Genomic DNA, 24,547 nt, shown 5'->3' with positions numbered 1-24,547 from the left:
GCTTCATTATTGATGTAATACTTTATATAACTCTTTTTTTTTTTGGAGAGGTTTTTGCTATAGGGCGCGTGCGCTTGCCAAACAGACAGAGAGAGACAGAGAGACAGAAAGCGAGAAATCACCCCCCAGGGGGATGGCCATGCCGCAATCCCTTCTCCTCCATTCTCCTCTCTGGATCTTGGGTACGCACGCGCACGCGCCCGGCGTGAGTTTTAAGCCACTGGGTCCAGGATGCAAACCACGGTCGACTACATGGGAGTCCAGCGACATAGCCATTATGCTAACTGCTGGTCCCTATAACTCTTTTTTTATAAGAATTACTTTATTTCATTTTATTCATAAATCTTTTTTTTTTTATTTTACCAGTGAGAAACAGAGAGAGAGAGAGAGAAGGAAATTGAGCAAGCAAGCCACCAGGTCCAGGACTTGAACCACAGTCAGCCATGTAGGAGTCCAGCACCCCCAACCACCACTCCAACTCTTGGCTCCATTTATATAACTCTTGACTACAGGAATGAGACCTACCATGCTAGCTTTATCAGTAAACAATAAGACTTGACCGTATAGTGAAGACCTTTCCATTGTGTCTTACCTAACTATAGACACACACACACACACACACACACACACACACACACCCCAAAACAGGCCAGGCATTATCCTGCCTCCTGCACATGTATATTCTTTCTGCTTAAAATGCTTTCTTCTCAAGATCAGCAGATGGTGTAGTGGTTACATCACTGGATTGTGACATGGCTGATTGCAGTTCAAGTCCCGGACCCAGTGATTTCAAAATAACAGCAGGTGCATGTGCATGTGTGCCTGAGATCCTAGGAGGAAACTGGAGAAGGGGTCGCAGCATAGCCATCCCCCCTGGGGGGTGATTTCTCCTTTCCCTCTCACTGTCTCTCTGGTTTTTTCTCTCTCTCTCTTTGGCGAACACACACACCCTAAGGCAAAAACCTCTTTAAAAACTTTTTTTTTCTTTAGCCTTCTCTCAAATGACCTAAATTCTACTTTTACTTCAAGTATTGAAGTTTTGCCTCCTCTAAAAAGCCAACATTTGAACCTCTCATTGGGCAACCCCAAGAACAACTGTGTTTAAGATCCCTAAGGAAATCGTGCAGCAGAAGACAATTATACATGGGTAGGACCTGAAATTCAGGTTGCAAGCCATCTGACCTCCCCAGAGGGGACCCATTCTAACTTGTACAGAAGTGCTGCACGTGCGAGAGAAGGCCAGGCTGGTATTGGTATTTGGTTCTATGCGTGGCCTAACTCCCCAACTGGTAAATCCCTGCAAGACAAGGAATACATTTTCAACCCCTATCCATCCCCATTCTCTCCAAGTGAACTCATGACCCCTGTCACCAAACGCTGTTTTGTTGACACTACTTCTATAGTCCTTTCCTTTTCTACTACTCCTATGTTAGTTCACAGTTTTCTTTTCACCGAAGTGTTAAAAGAATTTCCTAGGGGCCAGCAGGTGCCGTGGTGGTTAAGGTGCTGGATACCACATGGCTGACCGCAGTTTGAGTCCTGGACCTGGTGGTCTGAAACTCATGCTGAGAGCCTGTGCAAACATGCCCAGTATCTCAGGAGGACAATGGAGGAGAAGGGTTTGCAGCGTGGCCCTTCCCTCTTGGGGATGATTTCTCATTTTCCTTCTTACTGTCTCTGATGAGATATGTGCCCTAAGGCAAAAACCTTAAAAAAGAAAAAGAAAAAAAAAACCTCCTAGAAAGTTTCCTGTCTCCAGGAGCCTCCTTTCTTAACCATGCATTTAGCTGATTAATAACTAAAGCATAGCTTTGATTGCATCACATATATCTTCTGAATTTTCACCTTTTTTCATGATGCCTCTCAGCCTAAAACATATCTAATACTATCTATCCTTCAACTCGGTTCTCAAATGCCATTAAGCTTTCTCTGTTCCCGCAGCTGGAATGAATTTCTCTTAAAGAAAAATGCAGAACAATGATTTATCTCTACCGCTCCTGGGCTCTTGTCACTTCTCATATTTTTAATAGTAACTTTTGAATAGTTTATTTGCCTTACTAGGGTACAAACCATCTGATGGCAAGGAATGGGAAGAAAGCAATATCTCAGTTTATCTCATTCACATCTGCAAATATCCGGCGACATTATCTATGACATACTCTACATACTTGCTGTGAAAGGGAGATGTGTAACAGGCAGAAGGCTCCTAGTGGCCGCCTAACAAGCTAGCTGCTTAATTCTGTGACCTGTTACCATCATCGGACCTCTCTTTCGCAGAAGAAAATAAAGGCATGAGAAAGACATTTTTTACCTCATCTTCTCCTTTGCATCCTCAAAGCTTTCCGATACAAAGTAGACATCCTGGAAGGTTGTGATGAGACAATCCTGCTTGCAGGTGGTCTTGGGATCAAAGGGCTTTACTTTGGCATGATCAGAGAGTGCATGCTAGAAGACAAAGATTCAGTGAATCAAACAATACTATCTGTTTTTATAGATCACACCACCTCCAGAATGGGCAAATCTCTAAGCATATCACTAACACAACGGTCCCAACCAACAGCTCCAAACTTGGTTGCTACAGTTCTATTTAATGCACAATATACTCCAGTGCAACAAATGGCCTGCTGTTTCCCATGAATGTCCCCAAGATCATCTCCAGGGCTGTGTCGTAACTCTCCTCTCTGTGAAGAGGCAGCGAAGATCTTAACTGACTCCTGCATTTTGACACCTCCTTTGTACGGCACTGGCTGTTCTTGTACATGACTTATACCCACCACTAGGTGGCAGGCTCCATGAGAGCGAGGTAGTACCTTGGACAGTGTTTTTCACACTTGTCACGAAACAAGTTTGTGTATTGAGTAAATAATAAATCTCAAAAGAATTCCCCTAGAAATTATACCAGTTAATATTAGCATATGAGAAATGGTGAGGAAACAGCAAGACTTTGAAAGTAAAAGCTCTAAAGTTTTTTTATTTAAAAGAAAATTTATATACTCTGTGTGTGTGTTTGGTGTGTGTGTGTGTGTGTGTGTGTATTCAGACACTCAGGAAATAGAGAAAAATGTCTTCAAATAATGTTTATTACCACCCCAAGTGTTTTCCACAGAAAGCTCTTATTCAAATACAGAAAGCATTTCTGGCTGTCACGGCGACCTCAGGCAAATGTGGCAGTGTGCAAAGTTTACCGCTTACTTTGAGCTCACTGATAGAGGAGAGCAATCCGGCACCAAAGGCTCTTAGCTGCCCATCCTGTTTACACAGACCAAACTCCACGGTGAAAAAGTAGCACTGCAAAAGGACACCAATGTTACTTTTGTGTTCTGAATGATTCGATTTAAAACAAGTTTCAACTTTAGTCACTGACTCAAAATACCCTGGAATAAAGGCTGACACACCAGCATAGTTCATGCGCCTTCCCACAATCTGGCCTCATTCTAAACCAGCATTTCTTTTTTTTATTTTTTATTATTATCATAATCTTGTTTATATTACATTGAATCACATATAATTTACAGTGTATTATGTTTCTTTTTCCAGAAGGAATACCATTCGTATCGGTCAATACAAAGACATTAAAATCCCCATCATCATCATCCAATAGCTTTTCATTTTTTCCAGATTATTATTATTATTACTCCAATTATTTTTTTAAACATTCAATCACTATCTTTTTTTTTGGGGGGGGGAGAGGTTTTTGCCATAGAGCATGTGCGCTCACCAGAAAGACAGAGAGAGACAGAGAGACAGAAAGTGAGAAATCACCCCCCGGGGGGGATGGCCACACTGCAATCCCTTCTCCTCCATTCTCCTCTCGGGATCTTTGGTATATGCAAGTGCGCCTGCATGATTTTAAGATACCAGGTCCGGGACTCAAGCCGCAGTTGGCTACATGGGAGTCCAGCAACATAGTCATTACGCTAACTGCTGGTCCCACTATCTCTCATTTTTAAACCAGCATTTCTCTAACCTGTATTCTGAGGACTCTTATTTACTATTGAAAATTACTGGGACCAGCAGATAGCATAATGGTTATGTCGCTGGACTTCCATGCAGTCAACCATGATTCGAGCCCCAGATCCATAGACTTAAAACTCATGCCGGACACATGTGCATGGATGCCCAAAATCCCAAGAGGAGAATGGAGGAGGAGGGACTGCAGCATGGTCATTCCTGGTGTGTGTGTGTGGGGGGGTGTGATTTCTCAATTTCTATCTCTATCTCCCTGGCAAGCTTGTGACTCCTTTGGGTCCAACGCTGGATTCCCACATGGCCAACAGTGGTTCAAGACCCGCAGCTTGAAAATCATGCTGGGTGCATTCTCCTGAGAGGAGAAAGGAGAAGGAATTATGGCATAGCCATCCCTCCTGGGGAGGGATTTTTTCCCTTTCCTTCTCTCTGTCTTTCTCCGGTGCACCCTATGGCAAAGAAATGAACAAACAAAAGCTCATGTTTCCTTTTTATAACCCTTCACATTTTATATTCGTTAAATTTTTTGAAGAAAATCAAATGAGGGAACCAGCAGTTAGCGTAATGGCTATGTCGCTGGACTCCCACGTAGTCGACCGCGGTTCACGTCCCGGACCCGGTGGCTTAAAACTCACGCCGGGCGTGTGTGCGTACGTGCCCAAGATCCCGAGAGGAGAATGGAGGAGAAGGGATTGCGGCGTGACCATCCCCCCTGGGGGGTGATTTCTCGCTTTCTGTCTCTGTGTCTCTCTCTGTCTGTCTGGCGAGCGCACACGCCCTATAGCGAAAAAACCTCTCCAAAAAAAAAGAAAAAAAAGAAGAAAAAAAAGAAAATCAAATGAGTAGAGAAAAATTTTTGAAGGATCTTCTTAAATGTGAACTTTTAAACTACACAAATACTCCCGCCCCATTGGGGCATCGCTGCTCTTTACAGCTCTTTTCATACTCATACCGTTGCCAGATTTTGAATAGCCTCCTCTGACGCTCCGAGGGAAGCCAGGCCAATTTCTTGGGAGAACTGAGCGAAACTAGGTTCAGCCAAAAGCGGAACGTGACCTAAGAGTTCATGGCAGGTATCTCTGAAATAGAAGAATACGTTGAGCACCCAGTGATACTTAGCACAAAAGCATAATCAATCATTCGGTCAAGTCAAAATCCCGATACGTTGAGCACCCAGTGATACTTAGCACAACGCATAATCAGTCATTCGGTCAAGTCAAAATCCCATCTTACTTTGTCTCATTGAACCAGGTGGGGTTGCTTTGGTAGCAGATCAAATAAAGAAATGACTTGGGTTCAAAATCTTGGCAGTCACAGACACACACATAGAAGGACGTATCAGATCCCCAGAGACAGCCACACACCCCACCCCTACTTGAAGCAGGTCTCTGCACAAGTGTTAGCTTCTCAGCAGGGCCCTCCCTGCTCACCCCTCTCAAAACAGCAACTCCACCCCCCAAACACACGCCCTTCCATCCTCTTTCTCTGTTTTATTTTTCTCTGTGGCTCTTCTCACCACCTGAGATAACATATACATTCACTTGTTTATTTTCTATATCCCCCATTGAAAAACAGGCTCTGTGGAAGCAGGAATTTTTGTCTGATTTCTTTTTTTTTCTTTTTTTCACTGTTCATCCCCAATCCTTACAACCTCACCTGTCACTAAACGGGTAATCGATGAGTAATAAGGATGATGATGGCTAATATGTATAGCACACAGAACGTGTGTCATGTGCCAAGCATCATGCCAAATGCTTTACGTGTGCTAATTCATTTAGTCTTCACCAAAAGCCAGGAGGTAGGTGTCACTGTTTTAATAACCCTTGATGAAGGAAGGGCTGGAGTAGAGGTACTTACGGCTCTGGGGTATAGAGAGGGTCTGAACTGTGTCTCACGTACTGAGTGCAGTGGAAAACTCGAAAGGCCAACCCTGATAAGAAATCTCTTGGTGACAGGTAACCAGCCACAGGACGGATGGAAAAACCCGTGCGCTCTGCAACATGATAAGGAGAAACAGAAAATCTTCGCTAGAACAGACCACTGACTGCAGCATTTTTTTAAAAAGAAGAGATTTTTGCCTTAGGGAATGTGCCCTCACCAGAGAGAGAGAGAGTCAGAGACAGTGAGAGGGAAAGTGAGAAATCACCCCCGAGGGAGGATGGCCACACCTCAATCTCTTCTCCTCCATTCTCCTCCTGGGATCTTGGGTACGCATGCACACACATCTGGCATAAAGTTCATTCAAATCACAGGGTCTGGGACTCGAACTGTGGTCAGTCATGGGGGAGCCCAGAGACATAACTGCTGGCCCCAACCACAGCATTTTAATTCTGTCAATGGGGCCAAGTGACACAGGAGGGCATAGGAGCTAAGATGAATCATGTGTGCTGAAGGAACGAATAAGTGTTAAGCACTTACCACAACTGGCGATGTTAGACCTGTTATGTTTCACATCTACTTTCATGTTTACAAAATGAGTTAAGGATCTTTCTCCTTATTGTGACAATTATAAAAGGGAGGCTCAGAGACTCAGTGTGCCCAAGGTCACACAGTAAATGAAAAAAGTAGAAAGAACTGCTATCTTGCGGCCAGCAAGTGGCACAGTGGTTAAATGGTGCGTACTTCCACGTGGCTGACTGCAGTTCAAGTTTCAGACCTGGTGCTTACTTTCTCAGTTTCCTTCTCCCTCTTTCTCTCTGTGTCTCTCTCTGGTGAGTACACATGCCCTCTAGCAAGTAAAATTAATGATAATAAGTAAAATATATATTTTTAAAGTACAAAGAGCACTGAGGCCAGCCAGTGGCATGGTGATTAAGGTAGCTGGATCCTACATGGCCCACCGCACAATTTAAGTCTGGGACCAGCAGCTTGAAAACATGCAGGACATGTGTGCATGTATGCCTAAAGTCCTGACAGGAGGAAGAGACAGAGGAGAGATCGCAGTGTGACCATGCCCCATAGGGGTGCTTTCTTTCTTCCCTGCCCCCCACCCCGTCTTTCTCTGTTGAATGCAAAATTTAAAAAAGAAGGAAGGAAGGAAGGAGGAAGAGAGAGAGAGAGAAAGAGAGGAGAGGAGGGGAGGGAAGGGGAGAGAGGGAACAAGAGAGAAGGAGAGGGGAGAAGAGGAGAGGGGAGTGGAGGGGAGGGTAGGAGAGGGAGGGGAAGAGAGAAGCACGGGTTCCCTTTCACTTCACCTTGCACTCCCTAAAGGGTTCAAGTTTATTTTCAGACAAATCTTTTAACAAGATATTCTCCAGTTGGAGTCCAAAACTTGTGATTTCTAGCCAGTGTTTCTCCATTTTAGGGTTATGTATTAATCTCTGTTACATAAAATGGCTTCCAAATATTTAAATAAAGCTGTGATATACCCTACATCTCTAGATTAAACACCCAAAGAGTCCTTCAAGTGTTCCTTATACAACACGTTTGCAGATTCCCTCATAACTCCGCTCACTGCCCTCCACTCTTGCTCCAGGTTACCATTTCGCCTCTTCAAGTATGGCGCCCAGTCCTGAATCCAATGCTCCAGAACGCAGTCCAGGAAAATTCTGACCTGTGTAAACTTTATGCCTCTACTTCAAAATGCTGTCATGATCAAAACCGAGTTCAACATTCCCCTTACAAAAAATTAATCCGCGTATTACCTTTTAAAAAGTTTGAGACATCTTCCAACTGCGGGATATTGTCTTCTTGATAGCCACAGTATTTAGAAAGCAAAGGAAGGTTTTTGAGATACTCTCTGCAAGCGTGGGTTGGGTAGAGTTTGTTGAGCTCTCGGAAGACGGTTCCCCAGGTCTTAATCTCCTCCTCAGTGAATTCCACTCTAGGGATGGGTTCTCCACTGATGAGATAAAGACAAGGAGTTGTTTGGAATTAGCATTCAACCAGCAACGGCACTTACTTTACTTTCTCTTTATTAAATGAACGCAATGTATCCTGTTCGTTTATCTTATTACCTCAAAGTTGGATATGCTGTTTTCATAAGATACTTACTATTTATAGTTCATAGCCAAGTCTGCAAAATACTTTCGTCTTTTACGATAGACATTGTCTTTGAAGCCCTGATAATTAAAAATAAGCTTTTAAATAGTCATAATAAAAATACTTAACACATGATATTTAGGAAACATTTTATTATTACTTGAGCTATTATATTAATGGGCTATATCAGTGTTACTGTGAGCCAGCCCTGTCTGATATTTTTGATCATTTTTATTTTAAAGTCAAGTTATGTGACAGCTTTCATACTTCAGAGACTACAAAGATAAAAGGAGGAATAGACAAAAAGATACAAAAATACTACAGTAGTTATAAAGATAAAATAGCTTAAAGAATAAGGAAACCACTACCCTAGTTAACTATGTGGCTCTTTTCCAAAAGTTTACTTTTTTCTTAAACATTCGATTACATCTTTAGTTATATTTACCTGTAACAATAATTAATAATAAAATAGTAATTGTTATTTGAAATAGTGAATTACCTGAATCTAGCCTTAGAGTTTCATACAAAATGCAAACAGAGATAACAATTTTAAAAAGACACTTTGGGACTGGCAGTTAGCGTGGTGGGTGGGGCACCGGAAGCCTGCATGCCCTATGGCAGTTTGAGTCCCAGACCTGGTGGCTTGCCTTCTCACTTTCCCTTTCTCTGGCTCTCTCTGGTCAAATTTAAAAAATAAATAATAGTAACAAATTAAAAAAAAAAAGACAATATAATAATGTTGAAATTTATACTTAGAAAAATATTTAAGAAAATATAGACAAACTAAGAAATCAAAAATCAAAGCTCTGGAGGAAAGCCAATAAGGCAAATGACAGGGAAGAAAGGAACACCCACGCCCATTTTAATAAAACTGACTCAGACACCATCCTCATGCTCACACAGCTCCTTAGTATGAGGAGTGCCAAACCAGGACCAGACGCTTTGAAATCAATGAAGTTAGATCCTTAGTATGAGGAGTGCCAAACCAGGACCAGATGATTGGAAATCAATGAAGTTAGATGCTTTTCAGTTGTCCCACGTCCACCAACAAGGAGTCTAGTGACACGTCCTAAATTTGGTCTAGAAAAAACACCTTCTAGGACAAAAAAAAAAAAAGTTGTCCTTCATCTGTAGTTTGCTCTAAACTATTTTCATAATAATATTTATTAAAAATATTTACAGGATGGTCCGCATCTAGCTCAGATCCGTACATCAGAACTCTGTTGGCACAATGGTCCAGGTCGGAAATTTTCTTTGGAAACCAAGGAACAGTTTCCATACCTGCAAGACACAAAAACCACTAAAAGTTCAAGAGACGATCTTAAGACAAAAAGGAAGAATAAATAGATAGATTTGGATTTTTTTTTTAAATTTTTGTTAAAGGGCACATGGTCTCACCAGAGAGAGACAGAGAAGAGGCCGGGCAGGGGTGAGGGGAATATAAAAGCACCCCTCCTTCTCCCATGGTGATGGCCACACCACAATCCCTTCTCTTCCATTCCCTTGCTGGGATTTTGGGAATGCATGCACATGCACATGCGCACACTTGCACGAACACACACACACACACATACCCAGTATGTTTTTCAGGCCCCAGGGTCTGGGACTTGAACCACATAATTGGCCACGTGGGATCCTGCCACAACCACTATGCCACCAGTTGGCCCTAAATAAGATTTTTAACTAGAGCTGTACGTCAAGGGAAAATGTACACAATAGCTACTCTATTTCTAAGAAGTCATTTTTGTTTGTTTTATTGCCAGAGGGCATGTATGCTTGTCAGAGAGTGAGAAAGCAAGCACCTCCCAGCCCCGCAATCCTTCCTCCTCCATCTCTAGCACATCAGGATTTGGGGCACTTGTACACACATGCCCAGCATGTTTCTCAAACATGAAATTTACAAAAGTAAGTTTTAGTCAAAATTTGAAGGCTTCAAAATATTTTTGAGTCTTCAGGTTGATTTCCCAAGGGTTGGAGAAATATTGTACTTTAGTATCAGACACCCCCCAAAAAAGATAAAAAGTTAACGTGCACATTTAGTTATCCTATGAAAGCAGAGTAAGAATGCACAGCTTCATTTACAGACCAACATCCAAACTTAGTAGGAACTTTGTTTATTTTAATGATGAAAATGATCTTAGCGATCATTTACATCTTTGTCCCCTGACGTCACCACTCCTCAGACATACAAGCCCTCATAAGACTTGGGGGCCTGCAGAGACTGTCTTCCACATGAAACACCTATCCCACTCCCCACCCCACCCCATCCCACCCTTCTGTTGTCCTAAGAATATCCTTCTCTTTCTTTAAGACTCAAATCTAATGAGACCTCCTCATTCCATAAAGCCTTCCCTGACCCGGTGGACAGAGCCAATTCTCTGTCCTCTGCGTGCCCATGACACTGCATGTCCAGCCCTCTAAAGGCGTTTGCTGTTTTACCATAATACATCTGTGTAGATATTTGTCTTAGATGAAGACTGGGAAGGACTGGCGGATAGGAAGTGTCATTTTTTGTTTCCTCATTTCTTCATAGAAATATCTGATTCAATATTTCTCTCTGTAGAAAAGAGAGAGAGAGAGAGAGCAAGCCGCCAGGTCGAACCTCAGTGAGCCATGTGGGAGTCTGGTGCCTCAACCACATGCCAGCTGTAGGCCCCACTTAGTAGAAATATTTGACACAAGTTGGTATACCCTAAATATCAATGGAACCATTTGGTTTACAAGCCCTTCCTTGTGTAGATGAAGTAACCAAATTCCAACGAGGTAAAAAAATCTACTCATTTCTTTTTTCTTCTTTCTTTTTTATTTTTAATGCCAGTGGGCAGGTACATGAGAGAGAGACACTCACATACACAGAGACAGAGAGAGAGAGAGAGCTGTTCCCCAGCCCCACTGGACCCTGGCCACACTGCAGTTCTTTTTCCTCCAATTTTCTATCTGGGGACAGGAATGCTCTACATAACATATTTCACAGTTGTCCACAACTGTCAATGTTCTCAACAAATACACATATTTATTTACTATCTGCTACATGCTAAGCTTTTGAGAGTTACTAAATCTCAGGGATTATGAATTGGAGATTTACAGAATTAAGAAATGCTTCATGACTTGGAAATTGAGAGGTAACAATCCATTTCTTTCTTTTCTTTTCTTTTTTTTTTTTTTTTTGAGAGGTTTTTGCTATAGGATGCATGTGCTCACCAGAAAGACAGAGAGAGACAGAGAGAAAGAAATCGCCCCTCAGAGGGGATGGCCACACTGCAATCCCTTCTCCTCCATTCTCCTCTCAGGCTCTTGGGCACATATGCACACATTCCCGGTATGAATTTAAGCCATGGTCCAGGACTCGAACCATGGTCTACTACATGGGAGTCCAGCGACGTTGCCATTATGCCATCTGCTGGTCCCGAGAGATAACAATCCATTTCTAAACATTCTGAATTCTTTATTATAGCTCTTTTTCACTTCTCTCACATTTGATCAAATATTGGTTTATCTTTTTGCTTTAATGTTTTGAACAATTATATTTGTGTTCTCTTCAATATCAGACTATAAGCAATTTGAAGAAATGGTGTTTTATTTTTGTTTTCATGTCCTCAAGATAAATATAAGATTAGACACACATTAGATACTTAATCTCCTAAGTAGCAGTTCTACATTTCCAACTTACCATCTTCCTTCAGAGTAAAATTATCGGGTGGGTTCACAGACAGAACGTTAGTATGAGACTTCAACAGATGGAAAATATCATTCAGTTGTTCCCTGTTGATATCACAGTCTACAAAAATCTCAAATTCTGAGTTTCTCCTCTTTGACTTTCGTGATTCAATATGTAACAGGTTCACATGCTTCTCCTATGGAAAGCAGAGGGAGTAGATTACATGTAACTGCCTCAAATGTTAATAGTCTCTGTGCAGATTGCTTTCATTACCATTGAAAAGTGATGTCATGGGGCCAGCAGGTGGCATGGTGGTTAAGGGACTGGACTCTCACGTGGCTGACTGCAGTTCAAGTCCCGAACCTGGCAGCTTACTTTCTCACTTTCCCCCTTCCCTCTGTCTGTCTCTCTCTCTGCCTCTCTCTGGTGGCCACACATGTCTATAGCAAATTTTTAAAATAATAATAATAATAAATAAAATTAAATATTCATCACATCCTCCAGAAACCAATAAAATAATATCTACTAGAGAGCTTTTAGGTTGTCAGTTGGAATTCAAATCAATATACCAAGTCTCTTGGATAAAAAGAATATTTTGAAAATTATCATGAATAAAAACTAGTTTTCAAAAGTGAAATTAATGTTAGTCCTTGAGAAATAAAAGTTTCCTTTGCAAAAATGTATTTAATAAAATGAAATGCATGGCTTGAAGACACTGTTTAATACACTAAATCTCATAAGCTATGAAGTTCAGAACCAGCTGAACCAGATCCAGATGGCATCTTCCCATGTTGGCCTGAGCTGGGAATACGATGTGTTTAAACCCATATTCTCTCAGCAATTTGGATAGCTAAGAAAAGTACTAGGGTAATAATAATGAAACATGAGTCTTTTCATTAAAAAAATAATACATTTTTAAAAGGTGAGGCCAGCAGGTGGTGTGGTGGTTAAGGCACTGGATCCCATATGACTGACTCCACGGGCCTGGGGGCATGGAAAACACACTAGGCATGTGTGCACACATGCCCAAAATCACAAGAGGAGAATAGAGGAAAAGGGATTGTGGTGTGACCATTTTTTTTCCGGGAGGTGATTTCCCACCTTCCCTCTTTCTGTCTCTTTCCAGTGAGCGCACATGCCCTATGGCAAAAAAAAAAGAAAAAAGAAAAAAAATGACAGAGTTAGAGCAGATGGTCTCCAATATGAACCAGTTCTTCCTAAAATAACTTACTAAACACCTGCATGGCCAGATGCCAATGCGCTGAAGCTCTAATAGTAAGGGATCATTTAATTGTGGATATTTTGTTCCTTTACTATCTCAAAAATATTATTAATGTACAATCAAATAATATTTACATTTTAATACTTTATTTAATTAAACTAACATTTGCTTTTCTAAAACCTATGAAATAAATCTTCCTGGTTCTTTTTTTTTTTTTTGAGAAATTTTTGCTGTAGGGCAGGTGTGGTCACCAGACAGAAACAGAGAAACAGAAAGCAAGAAATCACCTCCCCCAGGGGGGATGGCCATGCCACAGTCCCTTCTCCTCCATTTTCAGAATCTTGGGCACACATGCACAGGTGCCTGGCGTGAAATTTAAGCCACCAGGTCCAGGACTTGAAAAGCAGTCTACTTCATCAGAGTCCAGCAACATAACCATTCCTCCATCTGCTGGTTCCCTCCCCCATTTCTTTTTTTAAAAAATTATTTATTTATTTGGACCAGCAGATGGCAGAATGGTTACATTGCTGGACTCCCACTTAGTTAACTATGGTTCAAGTCCCAGACCTGGTGGCTTAAGCTCATGCCTGGCACGTGTGCACGCATACCTAAGATCCCGGGAGGAAAGCGGAGGAGAAGGGATTGTGGCATGGCCATCCCTCCGGGTGATGATTTCATGCTTTCTGTCCCTCTGTCTCTCTGAAGAGAACATATACCCTATAGCAAAAATTTTTCTCAGAAAAAAAAAAGAATTAAATGATATTTTAGAAAATTAAGCTCTTAAAGAGAGGCATTGTATGTCCCCACTTAACATCTACCAAATGTGTGTACTCTATGGCAGAAACTGAAATATTGGGTGGTATAAAAGTGTGGAGAGCAACTGTGGACACCCAAGACAGTATGGGGGAGGGTGGAAAATGGCAGAGGGTAAGAGGGAGAGAATCGGAGGTGGGGGGGAAGGAAGTAAAATATGTAAGAAAAGGGACCAGCAGATGGCATAATGATTATGTTATTGGACTCCCACGTAGTCAACCGTGGTTCAAGTCCTGGACCCAGCTGCTTGAAACTCATGGTGGCCACATTTGTGTGTGTGCCCAAAGTCCCAAGAGGAGAAAGAGAAGGGATTGCAACATGGCCGTCCCCCAGAGGGTGATTTCTCACTTCTTGTCTCTCTCTCTCTGGTGAGTGCATGCACCCTATAGCAAAAATCTCTCGAAAAATATATAAAACAAGCACACATAAATAAATAAAAAAAAACAAAAAGAAGACATATGTCTGTATCCTATATCTGAAGAATTAGAACAATTTTTATTTTATTTTTTAAAGAATTATTTTATTTAACTTTATTTATTCCAATTTGAACAGAGAGAGATAGAGAGAAAGTGAGAAAGCAAGCCACCAGGTCCAGGACTTGAACCACTGTCAGCCATGTGGGAGCCCAGTACCCTCAACCACCATGCCACCTGCCGGCCCCACAATTTTTATTTTAAATATAATATTAAAGACTTGTTTTTAGAAGAGTTTTATGCAGATATATAAAGTGTGATTACCTGGAATATTTTCAGTGCTTTTATAAGTCCTCCAACTTCATTCTTTAAGGAAAAAATGAGAGTTGCTCTTCCTTTTTCAAAAGAATGATCTTTGTTCTCTTTGTTGTCTTCAATCATGATGAATTTGGTATACTTCTCTAAAAATAAGGTTTGAAAATATAGAGGCCGAGCTAAAAAGTAAGTTATGCAATACAGACAATATCTGATTAACTAAGGGCACAGTAACTCTCCCAGTTTCAATGCCCTTGCCAATAAAACCTGGATGTGCAAGAATGTAATAAGACCAAAATAATATACTAAGATAGTACCCAGAATGTAATAGGCATACAATCCATGTTATTGCCTTTTCTTTCTATTTTTTAGGAGGTTTTTTTGTTTTGTTTTTTTTGTTGTTGTTGTTGTTTTGCTATAGGCTGCATGCACTCTCTGGAGAGACAAAGAGAGACAGAAAGTGAGAAATCACCCCTTAGGGGAATGACCACACCATAATCCCTTTTCCTCCATTCTCCTCTTGGGATTTTGGCCATACATGCACATGTGCCTGCCCTGAGTTTTAAGTTGCCAGATCCAGGACTCAAACCATGGTTGACAGTGTGGGAGCCCAGCAATGTAACCATTACACCATCTACAGGTTCCCTATATATTTTTTAAAAATTTTTGTCAGAGGACTTGTGTACTTGTCAAAGAGAAACAGAGATGGAGAGGGAGAAAGCACCCTCCATGGGGCATGGTCACACTGCAATCCCCCCCCCCATTTCTCCATCATGTTGGGATTTGGGGCAAACGTGTGTATCTGCTCATTGTGTTTTTCAAGCCACTGGGTCCAGGACTCAAACCATGGAATACAGCTCCCTTAACCACCACCCAAAGAGTGGCTCATCTATCTTTTTCCTAATCTGATCGTTCTCTCAGCACACTACTAAACTCCACTGGTTTATTGTGATCTTCCTGGTTATTGCACCTGCCACAGGAAGTGCCCTCTACATACACCTACTTCTCCCCCCACAATTTCAGCACTCCTCCTAGTGGGTCTTGAATGGCTTCTCCAAGTACTTCCTTTATCTATGTTTTGCCTGCAAACAAGGGAGAAAGCCACCTCAGAGCAGAGGCAAGACCTTCGATTTCTTTGGTGCACACAAGAGGGCCAGCTCTAGATACGTGTGGACAAGAAGGGGGCTGCTAGCCAGAATTCTGGTGCCACTGTCTCTCCTTTGCTCTCTGCCATGAAATCCCCTAGGCCATCGGCCCTGAAACCTTTTCAATATTGGCCTAAAAGTGCTGCATGATTAAAAATCTGTGTGTGTGTGTGTGCACGCGCACGTGTGCATGTGTTGGGGAGATGAAGATATTGCGCAACATAAAAGTAGGGTACGATACCTTTGTATTGGCGACTTTCAGTTGAGAGGTACACACCTGAGAAATAAGGTTTGGATTAATGCACGTAAGTAGCATTTTGAGGATATATTCTGATTAGTTTTCCTTTGGTTATTAACCCTTTGTAATTCCCCAGTTTTATTTTGTAGTTCTAATGTAATTAGCTTTTTTTCTCAAAAAATGATCTATTTAATTTTATTTATTAATTCATTTTCCTTTAATTTGACCAGGGAGAGACACAGACAGAGAGAGATCGAGAGAGAGAGAAAGAGGGAAAGTGAGAAAGCAAGCCACCAGGTCCACGACTCGAACCACGGTCAGCCATGTGGGAGTGTCCAGTGCCTTAACCACCACATCACCTGCTGGTCCCCTGTAATTAACTTTTTTTAATGGACGTTTTTGCCTTAGAGCACATGTGCTCACTAGAGAGAGAGAGAGAGACAGAGACAGTAAGAGGGAAAGTGAGAAATCACCCTCCCAGGGGGGATGGCCATGTCAAAATCCCTTCTCCATTCTCCTCCTGGGGTTTTGGGGCACGCATGCACATGTGCCCAGCATGATTTTCAAGCCACCAGGTCCAGGACTTGAACAGCGATTGGCCGTGTGGGAGCCCAGCAATGTAACTGCTACACCATCTGCTGGCCTCTGTAATGAACTTTTAATAACTCAAAATGAGATAACTGATTTCACAGCCATTTACCTGCTTGCACTAATTGGTCCGAGCCTGGGCACACATGGTGATGGCAGTAGGACCTGGAGGCAGGGACTGTGTCCTGATCCGCTGCAGCTCAAAGGTCCCTTCCTCATGGAAGCCTTCTCAGTGTCGGTTGTCACAACACTCTATGGCTCCCGCTCATCAGGACAACCACAGTGGCAGCTGTCACTTTGTTCCAGGGAGTATTTGATGATATCTGTCTCTCCAACTGGACTGTGAGCAACATGCAGACAGGAATCATGTTGCTTCAGTCACCATCCGTATCCCCAACACCTAGCACAGTCCTGTACCTAACAGGCCTGGGATAGATGTCATAGAATAAATACATCAATGAAAACATTGCCTAAAGAGGACTAGCCCTGTGGCCTGGTGGTTACGGGAGCTGGATCCCACATGCCTGACTGCAGTTCAAATCTGGGCATGCATGTGTACTTGCCCCAAATCCCAACAGGGTGGAGAAGGGGAAAAGAAGGGATTGCAGCGTGGCAATGCCCCGTTGTGGGGGAGGGCTCTGCTCTGCTCTTCTCTTCTCTTCTCTTCTCTTCTCTTCTCTTCTCTTTCTCTCTCTCTCTCTCTAGTGCATATGCTCTCTGGCAATTAAAAAAATAATTGATTGAGGACACCAGCCCCACCCTCAGGGAACTGACAGTCTGGTGGGGAGGGGATGACGATGCAGAAGGATGGAACTGTAATAGGGAGCACAGGCGGCAGGGGGATGGCAGCGCTACGTGTTCAGAGAGGATTCCCTGACACGTGCTTGAAGAGGATCTTGAAGACAAGGAGGGAGGAGCAGATAAAGAGGTGACCAACCACCACAGCACCCTGAGAGATCACGTAGGCAAGCGGAGCGGGCAGATTCTTCGAAGGTCTTTGCATAGCAATTCTCGGGAGTTTGCACTGATCTCCTACCCCATGCAAGTGCCTGTCTAGCCCCATGGCCAGTCTGACTCAAGGCTGTATGAGAAAAATAAAGATAAGGCAGTTGTCCATTAAGCTGAAGTCCTGGCTTTGAAATGTCCTTCTGTGCGATGATACGAGATGAGGTGCTTCAATCCTTTTTGCCTTTGTGAACAGAAAGTTCTTGAGAGCTTTCCCTTTCCTCCATAAAGCCTTTGCCTTAACCCGTGTTGTATAACAGCTTGGGCCTCCTTACGAGACAAGTGGCAGCCTTGAAGCCACCATTCATGAGACAAAACACACATATGCATGGGAGAGAGAGAGAAGCACCCCCACTCATCCCTTTCTCCAGAATCCGGCTCCTCGAGATCTTGGGCACACGTGGACTTGGTGTATTTTGAAATCTACCAGGGATCCAAACCGCAGTGGGCCATATGTCTTCCAACCCTGCAGTTCAGTACAGTATGGCCTGTGCCCTGAGGCTGGGCTTCCACCCACCCTCAGCAACCTATGAGGGAGGCAAGAGAACTGCCGTTTGTCCTATGTCTGCAAATATCATGAGCCAATATTATCTCGTTTAATTCTTTTTAAATCTTTGGGGATGGGAAAAATGAGAAAATCAAAGCTTCCTGAAACTTTTCTATGGTCACAGCTAGAGAACATGAAAACATACATTTAAACTGGGACCTTGAAAATTGAATGTTAGCATAGATCTGAGTTCACCAAGGCTACGCTAAAAATGTTCAGAAAAACTGAAGGTAGAACAAAACTCCTTGCAGGTCAGTCTGTGGAGTAGTGGTTAAGGTGGCTGGATCCCACATGGATTACTGCATGGTTTGAGTCTGGGACCTGGCAGTTTGAGAAACATGCTGGGTGTGCGTGCATGCATGCCTAAAATCCCTAATGAAGGGAGAAAGGGAGGAGAAGGGGTTACACCGTAACCATGCCCCATGAAGCGTGCTTTCTCGCTTTCTCTCTCTCCTCTCTGTCTCTGGTGAGCACATGCACCATCTGGCAAAAATTTAAGAAGAGCAAAACTCCTGGCTTCTAGTCAAAAGCTGTCTTCTCAGAAGATGGACCAGGTATCTACTGAAATACTTCAGTGTCTTCTCAGCCACATTTACTATGCAAGACAGTGTACAGAAATACAAGTGTCTATAAAGATTTCATGGAAAATAATCATTATGAAAAAAACCTATGGGGGCTGGCAGGTGGTGTGGTGGTTAAGGCACTGGAAGCCCACATGGCCAACCATGGTTTGAGCCCCGGATATGGTGCTTGGCTTTCTCTCTCTCTCTCTCTCTCTCTCTCGCTCTCTCTCTCTCTCTGTCTATCTCTCTGGTAATTGCATGTGCCCTATAGCAAATTAAAAGCTAATAATAATAATAATAGATTGATAAAAATGTTTAAAAATGTATGCATGCAATTTCAAGTCTTCTTGCACCAAAATAAATATATATTTTAATTACATTTTCCTACAAACTTTTTGAAGTTTTTCAATAACTAGTCTGATGTTTATCAGCGCATGGCTTCAAAAAAAGCACTTAACCATAGAGAAATTATTTGTTTCATAAGAGTCAGAGACAGAGAGAGACAAGCTTTCCTGTTAGGGTCTCACATCACGATCCTCTCTCCAAGCCTGCAGTCAGGACTATGGATGTGCACTGGCCTGCACAGGTCAGCCAAGGAACCAAGCTCATAATCCTCCAAATGCACCCAGCCTCACGTGCGGTACATTACCACTAACCCACCTAGCAGACTCACCTTAATCTTTCTTTTTTAAATAATTATTTATTTTTATTTTATTTTATTTATTATTACTATTTTTTGTGATTATTTAAATATCTAGATTTATTTTAATAACGTTAAGTCTTCTAGCCATACTTTAGACATAATGTTAAAAATAATAATTCATAGAGAATGATCAAGTCAGAGACTCTTACAAATACCTCATTGAAATTATTTGTTGCCATCACCTCATTTTATTACAATGTAAAACTTAAGGGACCTAAGACTATACTATCCTACTGAGAGAACGAGAGAACTCAGGTTGTAATTTATTATTACTATTTTAAAATTTGATCAGAAGAGAAAGGGTGGGAGAAGAGGGAGGGAGTGAGAAAGCAAGCTGTCGGGCCCAGAACTTGAACCATGGTCTCCCACATACCACCTTAACCACCATGCCGCCTGCCAGCCCCTTAACCTTTCTAATATGACTAAGTTACGAAACACCTAACAGAACTCATAACATGCAAAATTCTGACACATTTAAACACCACAATGCATGTAACTTGCTATTAGGGTAAGTTTCCCCACAGAAGAAACTAGGCTATTTTAGGTACCAAGAAGAGACTGAAACATAGAGTTCAAAATTTAACAAATAGTTATTAATTCAATGAATTTAAGTTTTAAAAGTGCTTAAGTTTTTTTAATTTAAAAAGATTTCTTTCCTTTATTCATGGTAGAACGTGTACACATGCGAGAGAGAGAGGCCCCCGCCTGAGTCTGGATAAGTCGCACTCCCCCTCCTTCAGTCTTGCAGCCCATGGGATGTGGGGGCACTTGCACACATGCCCAGCACGCCAGGCCCTCTGAGGCTGACGACCCAAACCACAGTTACCCTGTGGGATCTTTTCCTGCGCAGTTCATTACTGATGCACCAGATAGTTTTTTTTAGACTTTTGCCACAGGGCAAAAATGATTGTTGAATGGTTATTATACGCAAGGCATGTTTTGTTATTCTGATTTATTTAAAAAGAGTGAATTGCTACATTAAGGTTTGGACAAACGCATATTCTTCTTGTTTAAATCAAGATATGAATGAAAGTTCTCAAAAAGATGTGTTGCTAAGAAACTAGAAAATGCTGACCCCTTTCCCTCCCCAGCCCTCAGATAAGCTTACAGACCTTAGGGCTTTGATCTTTACCAGAATTCGGCCATGGCTTTGCCAAAGCTTAGGACAGATCTTAGCGCTTAGGCGCGCTGTTGGCAGAGCTTATAAGGAAGGTGTCGATTTTGTTCACCTTTCAGAACCTGCGTATTTTCCTTTGTTACTGTTTCCCTTACCCCACCGAGCCTCCCTCCCTCCTACTTCTTTGAGAAAAAACCCACACTATAGCCCGGTTTTTTATTTTATTAACAAATCTCATTTTCTTTTTAAAGCAACACTTCTAATTGGCTACTGCCCAGCTGGCCCTTTCTCTTTTCTCATGAGAGGCTGAGGGGCATTATCTTGTTACATTTTCTATCCTGGCAGAATATGCGGCACTGGAAGTAAGGAAGACAGACCACGAAGGCGGTCAGAAGATCAGCAGCCCCTGGGAAGCGTCGAGGTCGAGGTGTGTACATCAATCAGCTCTTTCTCCCCTCGACTTAATAAGTAAGAAGTGTAATTAGGTGGTAGGAAAATGTTTTGCTATGCAAAAATGTGTCATTACTTTTCTGACAACCCAATACATTTAACCATTTTAGGAAGCACAAAGCACTATCAAATTAAAAGTCTTTTGAAAGCATGGATGCTGTTGGAAGATAGAATTAAAAACTGCTAGGAGGACTGTTCTAAGGGAAATACTCCAGGAAATCTTGATTTTCTTGTCTAAATTGGGGGGTGGGGCGGTGGAAGTGAGGAAGAAAGTGGAAATGAAATACAACAGAAAACACCGCCCACGAGAAACATTATTTTAGGAAATAAAGGCACCAGCAAAGAAAATGGACATAGAAAATACATCCTGAAGATGAGCTAATATAGTAATATATGTACAGAGGCTGGCAGGTGGCGTGGTGCTTAAGGGCGTTGAACTCTCCCACATGGCCGACTGTAGTTTGAGTCCCAGACCTGGCGGCTTACTTTCTCACTTTCTCTCTCTTTCTCTCTCTCTCTCTCTCTCTCTCCCTCCCTCCCTCCCTCCTTCCCTCTCCCTTTCGGGTCAAATTTAAATAAAGTTAAGTAAAATAATTCTTTAAAAACCTCTTAAAAATACACATACAAATGAATAAATTAGGTCATAAAATAAGTAAACACAGATTATATCTTTACAGAAACATTTGTAGCTAGAATGCCATCTATTTTATTTTCTTTTTTGAGAACTGATAGGCACAAACTTTTACTGGTTATAAAGTTCAACTCTAGTTCGTTTTTCCTCCAAGCCAGAACATAAATAGAAGAGTAATTTTAAATCTCTGAAAATTAAGCAGTGGGAGGCAGGGCTGAGCGTGGCTGGATCTGAACTACTGGGCCCACCCTCTTCCTCAATGGCCACCTTGTACAAGCTCTTGGTCCTCTGTTGGATGGAGGTGATGAGGGAGGCGTGAGGCAGAGACTGCCTCTGAGAGTCCCTTTTTTTTGGAGATGTCTAAGGAAGTGTTTTCTTTTGGGGAGGACAAGAAACAAAGGTGTCCTTTGATAGAGAGGAAAGACAGGAGAATGGGCCTGTTCCTGCTGGCAGAGAGGAGTCACACCGCCGTGAGTTCGACCCTGAACTCCGCTTCTTCATTTGTAAAATGCGAGAAATAAGCTTCCTCACGGGTTCGTTGCGAAGGCGAAATCGGATGGTGTGTCCATAACACGTTTCTGGCACAGAAGAGGCCCTCAAAAATAGTGTCTTCTCTCTCCAAAGAGGGTCGGAGAAAGAATGAGCCATCACAAGGATACAACCCGATCTTCCAGGCCCGGCTCCTCGCGGGCATTTACCTCCCTGAAGAGTGCCCCTGCCCCAGCCCCGCGCCCGCCAAGCGCTCCCAATTCCTTGACGGCGGTCCCTGGTCCCCACGGGAAGGGGCCGTCCCACTCACCTCGGGCGCGTCCACAGGGGAAGCTGGATCTGCCTGCAGGCTCGCGCTGCCCGGCTCTTATAGAAGCAGGCGTGGGAGCGGGCCAATGGGCGCTGGAAGCAGCCGGCCAGTGGCCAATGAGAAGGGAGGCGGGACGGGCGTGGGGTGGGCTTCTCCCCGCAGGCGGGAAGCGTCCCGGGAGCTGACCTCGCCCCGGTGCTGACGGTTTCTCCAGCCCCAGCCCTGGGCCTCGCACGCCTGAGCCTTTAGGCGTATCTGACTGGCTTTTTAATTAAGCTAATGTTAAGCCAGCCTTAACCTCAGAAGTCTGACTAACATTAAACAACCCAGCGTTGGAAATCCCCTCCAAATCAAGACAGCATCTATTATCGACATAAAGACCTACACTGCTTCTCCCAGGACCTCCCCCCACCACACACACACACACACACACACACACACACACACACACCACACGCACACACACCTCGCACACATCTCTGGGTTATTTGATAGCCCAGTCCTGCGTCATCATTCTCCTGATGGTTTCTCTGTTCCTTGAGGCAGAGTAATCAATCTTTTTGGAAGTGTTCAGCACCCTTCTAATCCACATTTTTTAAAAGCTTCAAGCAGATGAGCGTTTCCTATTAGCATGTCACATGCTATATGAACAGCACGACGCAGACGCCAAACGTTAGACACGGTTACAGGTCTAGCGCTCAGCTGATTAGATCCTATCCTACAGGACCAGATATGTAACATCTTACATCGTGTTTCTCCAAGTTTTGAAAAATGAGATTTATAGATGTGCCCATGAGCCTGGCTGACTGGAAAGCGGGTCGGGAGGATCACAGGTGAGACCGCCTTCGAGGGCGCTTGTGTGTCTCTCATTTCTCACTCTCATGAAATAAACTTTAAAAGAAAAGAAAGAGAAGAGAAGAGAAGAGAAGAGAAGAGAAGAGAAGAGAAGAGAAGAGAAGAGAAGAGAAGAGAAAGGAAAGCAACACTAGTTGCTTTGAACACTACTTCAAGTTGAGGACAGAAGTGTAACTACTAGGCAGGCCAGCAAGTGGTGTGGTGGTTAAGGCTGTTGGACTCCCACATGGCCAACAACGGTTTGAGTCCCAGCCCTGGTAGCTTGCTTTCTCTCTTTCTTTTTCTCTTTTTCTCTTACTCTGTCCCTCTCTGGTCAAATTAAAATAAGTAAATAAATAAAGTTAAATAAAATAATTCTTAAAAATATTGTAACTACGAGATTTGCATCAGGGAAGTTTTGGAAAGCACGGATGCTGTTTGAAGACAACTTGACAAGCCATTTCAACAGTGTGGGCACAAGGAATCCAATTTCTACGAGCAGGGCTGAGATTATGCCGGAGAGTCTATGTCAGCTTTCAGGAACTCTCATTGTGAAGGCAAGCAGGAAAATCCGGTAGCAACTGGAGGGAACTGCACGGTGAGGGAGGGTTGTATTTTTTATTTTGCTTCTATAATGATTGATCGATTGATTTCTTTTTAGGTTTTTGCCAAAGGGTGTGTGCACTCACTGGAGAGGAGAGTCAGAGAGAGGGAAAGGGAAAAATCACCACCCAGGTGGATGGCCATGCTTCAGTCTCTTCCCCTCCATTCTCCACTCGGGATTTTGGGCATTCACGCACAGACGCCCAGTGTGATTTTCAAACCACTGGGCCCGGGACCCTAACCGGGGTCAGTCATGTGGGAATCCAGCCACCTTAACCACTTCCCACCTGCTGGCCCTTTGCTTTTGTTTTTAAGACAAAAGACGCTAGAGAGAGAATGATCAAGTAGGGCAGAAGAAATGGATGCTTTAGGAAAGAAAGAGAGTAACTGTAAGAGCAAAGTCCACCCGGCCGAACTCAGTTCCAATAGTCCAGTCTCTTGACTTTCTAAATGTATAATCATATCGCCTGAAAATGCATCTGAAAAAAAAAAAAAAACCAGCATTTTTCAAACAAGTGGTTGCCATAAAAGTCAGGACCATGGTTTTGGGGAGAGCAGGAGCTGTGACTGAGAGGGGCACGTAGAGGAGCTTCTGAGTGACTAGCTACGTTCTGTGCAGGGGCTGGTGAGGCTACAGACGTACTTGCTTTGTAATCACTCAACAGGGCTGGCTCCATGCTGCAGTGGTAATACACTGCTCAAGTGAACCTGAATCCCACATGGCGACCGTAATCTAAGTTCCTGGCTGAAATATGCTGGGCATGTTTGCAAGTCCCAGGATCCAACATGCAGGAAGGCTAGAAAGGGGGTCACGGTGTGCCCAGACCCGTGGAGGGTGATCATCTCCCTCTCTCTCTCTCTCTGTCATGCACACACATGTGATCATCATAGATAAATAAAAATAGTAATAATTCAATAAGATGTACATGTGTTTCATATAATTTTGCTCTTATGTT

At 42.9% G+C, this 24,547-nt stretch overlaps 1 protein-coding gene across 1 annotated transcript in view; it reads right to left on the bottom strand.

The window, feature by feature from the left end:
- TPH1 (tryptophan hydroxylase 1) overlaps nucleotides 1-22,216 on the bottom strand; it is a 23,183-nt gene extending 967 nt beyond the window's left edge. Inside the window, exons 1-11 of the mRNA XM_006142484.3 lie at nucleotides 22,155-22,216; nucleotides 15,755-15,790; nucleotides 14,378-14,514; nucleotides 11,618-11,801; nucleotides 9,128-9,228; nucleotides 7,960-8,027; nucleotides 7,611-7,807; nucleotides 5,824-5,959; nucleotides 4,919-5,045; nucleotides 3,193-3,288; nucleotides 2,312-2,445 (exon numbers count right to left, since the gene is read on the bottom strand). Coding sequence (XP_006142546.1) covers nucleotides 2,312-2,445; nucleotides 3,193-3,288; nucleotides 4,919-5,045; nucleotides 5,824-5,959; nucleotides 7,611-7,807; nucleotides 7,960-8,027; nucleotides 9,128-9,228; nucleotides 11,618-11,801; nucleotides 14,378-14,494 — 1,160 coding nt within the window. The 5' untranslated portion in view covers nucleotides 14,495-14,514; nucleotides 15,755-15,790; nucleotides 22,155-22,216. The remainder of the gene's footprint in view (nucleotides 1-2,311; nucleotides 2,446-3,192; nucleotides 3,289-4,918; nucleotides 5,046-5,823; nucleotides 5,960-7,610; nucleotides 7,808-7,959; nucleotides 8,028-9,127; nucleotides 9,229-11,617; nucleotides 11,802-14,377; nucleotides 14,515-15,754; nucleotides 15,791-22,154) is intronic.
- Between the last annotated feature and the right edge of the window lie 2,331 nt (nucleotides 22,217-24,547).

The sequence above is a fragment of the Tupaia chinensis genome, unplaced genomic scaffold, assembly GCF_000334495.1.
Source record: "Tupaia chinensis unplaced genomic scaffold, TupChi_1.0 Scaffold000077_1, whole genome shotgun sequence".
Classification (NCBI taxonomy): Eukaryota; Metazoa; Chordata; class Mammalia; order Scandentia; family Tupaiidae; genus Tupaia; species Tupaia belangeri.
The sequence above is the reverse complement of the archived record's forward strand: the minus strand, read 5'-3'. Positions and strand labels throughout refer to the sequence as shown.